Below are 6,736 nucleotides of genomic sequence, written 5' to 3' on the forward strand. Positions count from 1 at the left end.
GGCGTTTATCCAAGTCATCCCAGAGTTCCTATCGTGTTTGAGCCATTTCTGCCCTTAGATCTAGCTGTTGAGCTGCTAGATCTTCATATTGCTCCTGCAAATCCATGGGTTGATTGCTAGTTACTACATCGACAGTTATACGTGGTCCCATCGTCTATCGAGATCTGATACCAATTGATACCTAATTGAGGTATCACTTCATTAGAAGAGTGAACTAGTAACAGAAATGAGACAAGAACAGAAGAGTTGGTCGAGGAGGAAGCAGAATATAGAGAGAAGAAGAGGAGAAAGAGAGGAGTCCAATTAATATATCAATCTCGATGCCTTTATATTTTGTGTATCTCCTATTAATAAAATTGTAATGAAGCTAAAATGCTTAAATAAAAAGAAAAGGAAATACAAACATGCTAAGCGTGTGACACAAACAATAACTACTTTTCCCACCAAAACACGTGCAACTAATTTTCGAAAGCTAATGGCTAATATTTGTATCAAAAACTCATCCAAACTGGCGAGTTCACTCACCTGAGTCTCTATGGTCCCCTCCTCTCATCTCTCCTTCTTTCCACGTCACCCCGAACCTTAACGAACCTCTAACACCGAAGATTCTTCAACCTCACTCATGCGTTTTTGATTTCCTTTAGACAATGGGAGCGGTCGGATTAGGGTGAAACCGAATCCACGCTTTCCATTCATAAAAAAATTATCTTTTAAAAGAAAATCTGAAAAACAGGAATTTTGGGATAATTACTTGGAAAGGAAGGAGAGAATCTTCGAGGCTTCTATATATTCTACTATTTTCGGTTTCTACAGGGGACGATTCTGGAGAGCAATGAAAAAAGCTAGGGTTTAAAAAACAATATTCCTCTTTTAGATTTTAGAAAATCGAAAAAAAAATACAAGAAAAATACACCTCTGTTTATTCTATTTGATTTCGGTTTTTTACTTTCAAAAAATGGAGTTTGATTGAATTTGAGGGTGGTTTGAGTCCGTTGCATATTGAAGCTGCCGTTCGATATTGGTTCATGATTCCCGTCCGCAATTCCGGTGCGGGTTAGTTGCTGTCATTCCTTGCCGAGTTTTGAAGCCAAGTTTGTAATTGTTGATTTCGTCTGCTCTTATTAAAGAAATTTTGTTTAAACAGGTTCACTTCTTTACTCCACTACTTATTTTAATTTTTGCGGTTATGAAAAGCTTAAGAAGAGCCGTTTAAGGATGGGTAGGATTTGGGAGTATAAATTGTTTAGGTAAATGATTGATTTCCATAAATTGTTTAGGTAAAAGAAATCAAGTGAAATGTCCTTCTTTCGGTTTGTTCCCTTAACATCAGTTAGTGATGCTTTAGTAGATGTTCTGTCAACAAACGAATTTGGACTTGAAAAATAGTTTTGTTCCTTAAATGGTGATTCCTAGACTTTTCTTTTTGCCTGTTTAAATTGGAGTTCACAACTGATTTTTCATAGTCTTTTTAGAGTTTTCTTAAGTGAAAGAAAGAATGGGAATGGTGGAAATTATTTATTATTTAAAGACTTACGTGCTCCTCTTTGGATTCACTGTTTAATTAAACATCTTGAAGCATGTTTTAACAATTATTTGAGCTAAGGTTATCTTATAAGTTTTTCTTTTTAGCATTAAAATAATGTCCCGATTTGAATGAGTTGAGTGCTCAAATTAAATTCCCAGCATGTTGTTTTCATTTCTCTTTAGTTATTTAGAGTTCTTTCTATTGTGATTGATTAAAGGTTTTCGTTAGCCCTTTTCGAATTCTTTATTAACTCCAATTTGGGGGTGAAATAAAAAAAAGAATTGCTTTCTCATAATATCAGTTTCTTCTAAAGATTAAGCCAAAGTTGTAAGTTAGAGTAAACTTTAAGAACGGATAGAATTTGACCAAGGCATGGGGTGATGTAGGACATCCTTAAACGGCTGTTCGGATAACTTCAGTTTCTTTACTTTACTATTCTTAGCTCTTCTTTGTAATTTTATCTTTCTTTTGTTGGTTTGGATGCTCACTGGGTTGTATGTTCATCTTATCTAGATTTGTTATGACTGTTTGAATGTTGGATATAGCTATGGGCCATGGGATTTGGGACTTAAACAGAATTAAAAAGGAAATGAGCATTGATAAGACTTTTCTTATTTAGTTCTACTTTATTTTTATTTTTACTTTGTCCGCTAGTAGCATGTTGAGGCTGACCACACTTGGGTAGGCAAGCCTAAGACATTTTTGTTTTTTGGAGGCGAGAGGTTGTCCCTTTTAGTTAATTATGTTATCCGGGGAATCCCCGAAAAATCTGTAAAATATTTTACCCAAAGGAATGCCCCACAGTAGTATATAGTTGGAGGCCATGACGAACATAGTGGAAGAAGCATAGTATAGATTAGTTTAGGACCTTTAATATATTTTTTCTTTCTTTTTTCCCCCTTCCTTTGCCTTTATTTAGGTGGGACAACCTCGAACTTCCTTGTGTGTTTATTTTTTATTCTTATTTGTTTTATCTCAATTTGAGTATTCATTAAAGCCAATTGGATCAAGTACTAGTTATAGGACTTGGCGAATGCCTAATACATTCTTCTTGAGTCAAATGAACCCCCTTACTTAGAATTTTTGGTGCAGATTATGTTTTAAAGTCAAAATATATTTTAAAGGTAAATAATTTTTTTTTTTAAAAAACGTTGACTTGATACACCGAAACCAAATGTCAAGTGACGACTCTGAAAATACTTTGAAATACAAATTTTGTCACTTTGAATTGAAAAACTTTTTGAACTTTAAAAAATTAATTTATTATCTTAAATGAGTTAAGGTGAAAAAAAGAGGTGTGACACACTCAAAGGTTGTGAACCATAAAATGTAATCTATGATTTAAAGCTGAAAGAAAATAAAAAGATATTTCCCACGAATATCAAAACGCTTGAATCTAAAATTTATCTTTTGCATAGAAACTGAAACATTTGTTTTTGAAATTTTAATTTATCAAATCTATAAAATAAAAAAAAGGAAAAGGAGGAAACTCCATAAGCATAGATACCCATGCCACAAAAAAAAGAAGAAATAGAGAAGGAAGAAGGAGAAGAAGAAGAAGAAATAGAAGGCGCTGTATATATAATTTTTACATTGTATAACAGACTATACACTTATGACACCCAAACATACTTGTGATACACTTAATATACACTCTGGATACACAAACACGTTAGGAATATAATGCATGTACTGCCAAATTTAGGATACAATGTATATACTCATTTCAAACGATCTTCACTCACAGAACACCATTACGATTCCGAAGAAGACCTAATAAGTATGAAGTCAAAAACAATTAGTATGAAGTCAAAAACAATGAGAAAGAAATCCATATATGAAATAAGAAATAGAAAAAGAAAGAAGAATGAAGAAAAAAGAGAAATAGCCGAAGAAAGAAAAATGAAAAAGAAGAAAAGGACAGAGAGAAAGAAAGAGGTGAGTAATTACTACGAGTAAGTGGGTTTTGAAAAATAAAAAAATATTCTTGAAATGGGATGGAAAGGAATAAACTTCGGTTGAAAGGCGTGTATAATAAATAAAAAACTTTTTGGTAAGATGGGACGCTACATATAAAAAAACTATATTGTGATACGAGAGATTATAGGGTTACCGTGCGGAAAGTAGGGCTAATAGAATTTTCTGGTAGCCATACAATGTAGATTTCCTTTTCTTTATCGTGTCGAGGAAGACTTAACCCATTCTTAAATTTTCGATGTTGGGCCTTTATTATATTGTCCACGCTCTAAATGTTTAGTCCTGAGTCATCGAAGGGTGTTGGGAGTCCCAAATTGGTGGTAAAAAGGGATGGATAGTTCTTTTATATGGCTTGGGTGATCTTTATGTCATGAACTAATTTTTAGGATTGAATTAGACTCAAGATTCATTTAATTTCTTTATCAGTATCACTACTTAACGCGAATAATGACCCACCAAACAAAATAAACTTGGATGATTAAAAGAAATTATTGCAATTGCATATGAGATGAAGAGAACTAATAGGAGAAATTAAAGAACAAGAGGCATATACAGAAGAAGATCCTTCTAGATCTGCGGCATTTTCAAAGTCGTAATCTTAGAGAAAATTATTTATGATGTATGGTTATCACTTATCAGAAATGGAAAATGACTTCATATCACTTAAGAAGTGGGAATTTAACTTTCTTTTAACTATTATTTTCATATCATTTGCACATATCAATATTTAAACATTATCATCAATTTTAAATTTTTTAAAAATTCATCATAACACTATTCTATATGGTAACAATATATATAGATATTTGTCAAAAAGTAATTTTCAAATTATCAACTTTTAATCACAAAAGAAATGACATTCGTCTCTTTTCCACCCTTCTCCTTTTCTTTGAAGAGGGGGAGGTTAGTAATCTTGGAATTTGCCTGGCATGATTTTTTGGGAGGTGTTTTAACTTTGGAGCTCTACAACAATTTTAGGGATGTCAATTGCGTAGGGCACGACAGGACATGGCAAGACAAGCTGTGACATGCTAAGCTTTTGGCCCTCCTTGTCATGCCTTATGTAGCATTTTTTCAAGTTTTTGCTCAACCTTGCCTTGCCTTGCCCCGACCTATTAAGCGCTGCCCTGTTTAGACCCTCTTTCATTTTGTAATTTTTTTTTTCATTTTGCAAGATTTCATTGAAGTTTTTATAATTTTTGACTTTTTTAATGAAGCTAAAACTCCTTATATATGTCTGCCCTATCTATTTAAAATTTTGTGAAAAAATGTTTTGACCCGCCCTACCTTGTCTTGCCCCGTTTAAATTTTGCTCCGCCCTGCCCCTTTAACGCCCTGGCCTGCCCTACGTTTGCCCTGCCCCATTGCCATCCCTAATCAATTTTAATCCAAAGACATGAATGCAGCTTTGGAATTCAGAGCCTTTAAATTAAAAGAGATGATATCACATTCACGCACAAAATTTAATATACTCGGATGTATTAATAAAACCTTTAATTAATATATTCTGCATTGTGCTTGACACACAGAGAAAAATACATCTCAAATAACTGCATGGCTGGCGCTGTAAACTAAAAAGAACATTATTACTGTGATTTGCTTCTAATAGTTCACCTGGCCATAGTTCTAGCATTGAGAACAATCGTCGCATAATGCATATATGCGACTACTTGGATTTCTAACTGAATACCAAAAAATATGAAATTGACTGTTTGATTTCCCTTTTATTCCATGCAGTGTAGCAAAAAAAATCAGAATTGCGAATCTTGCGGAACACAAGAACCCGAGAGTAACGAGTTCATATCACCACTAGCAGCCGGGATGAGTGCCAAATTAATGGTAGAAGTCACCTCTGAAGTCTCTCCATCAACTGTGGCCTTAGCCACTGCTGCTCGTCAAACAGGAGGTAAATGTTCGAAATGTATGATTATCTCATTTAAAAGTTTAAGCCGTTAGACAAACTATACTTTTATTTACTTAATTTTATTTTCGACAGGTAAAGTTGTCTGCATTATTCAGGAGCAAAAATTGGACAAGCCGCAGAAAGTGATTGAAGAAACAGGGCTAAATGACATGGTAGAATTCAAGACAGGGGACCCTGTTGATGTCTTGCCTAACTACGAGAACATCGATTTCTCTCTCGTCGATTGCAAGACTAAAAACTACGATAAGTTGATAGAAAAACTCGATGTTAATCCCGAAAGATCAGTTGTAGTCACAAATAATGTAGAAGGGAGAAAAGGGGTTATAGGAAAACTGAAAAAAGTGGAGAATGAGGTTAAAATATTTTCAACTAAGCATCCTATGGGTGAAGGTTTAGAGGTTACTATGATAGAAAGTGTTAAGTTTATAATTTTAATAATGATCAATATCCATAAAGAAGTCTTGATTAATGTTATACATGTGTATGCAGATTCTATAAAATGGGAGATTCAAAGTGGTCTACTTTGATTGTAGGAATGAAGGCAAGGACAAGAAGCTCAAAAAGAAAGTCAATCAACACTGATCGATCTCTCAAGTATGCAAAAATAAGAATGAAGGACTAAAGCAATGGAAAACACAATATAGTGGGAGACAACTGGAAGTGCTGTCTAAAACATGAAGCACTCCTTAAATAAATCAATCTACCCCACCAAATAGAGACAAAATGAAGTGGTGCTTGTTGTCTCTTTCTTTGATACAACATAAAGCACTCATTGAATAAATTAATCTACTCCACCAAATGGAGACAAATTGAAGTGGTGCTCATTTCTTAAGTAAAGCGTGGAGCATCTCGGCAAATATGGAGCATCTCGGCATGGAACAAGAGCACTCCTTGGATTAATTAATCTAGCTCATCATTCTTGAAGGAATCAGAGACATTTCTGGAATCAAATATCAGTAACATACTGTCGGCATCAAAAGACCAATATACAACAATACTCGGCTATAAGAATACTGGAAAACTCAAGGATTGATTCACGCAACCTTCTATACAATTGTCTATCCACCTACAAGTTCTTTGTTCTACTCTTAACAAGCATTGAGATTTATATTTAGTAGATTTACTGTGTACATAAAAGAGTGAAGAGAGACTGAAAAATATTGGAGAGGCAGTGTGTCCTTAGAGGTTGGGTCATTATTCGTTTCTTTGGTGAGCGAGTGAAAACCAAAGAGTCGTAGTTGGTGAGCGTATTAAAACCAACCTTGTAAAAATTGGTGGTGAACGTTGAAAATCACACAAGCTGTATACAA

General features: G+C 34.2%; 1 protein-coding gene across 1 annotated transcript; it reads left to right on the forward strand.

Moving 5' to 3' along the window:
• Positions 1-808: 808 nt before the first annotated feature.
• Positions 809-6,736, forward strand: LOC107768210 (uncharacterized). Its single transcript, XM_016587314.2, has 3 exons — positions 809-1,144; positions 5,240-5,408; positions 5,499-6,736. Exons 2-3 carry the CDS (start codon positions 5,324-5,326, stop codon positions 5,951-5,953), a joined length of 540 nt encoding a protein of 179 aa, XP_016442800.1. The 5' UTR covers positions 809-1,144; positions 5,240-5,323; the 3' UTR covers positions 5,954-6,736.

Source organism: Nicotiana tabacum, chromosome 23 (assembly GCF_000715075.1).
Source record: "Nicotiana tabacum cultivar K326 chromosome 23, ASM71507v2, whole genome shotgun sequence".
NCBI lineage: Eukaryota > Viridiplantae > Streptophyta > Magnoliopsida > Solanales > Solanaceae > Nicotiana > Nicotiana tabacum.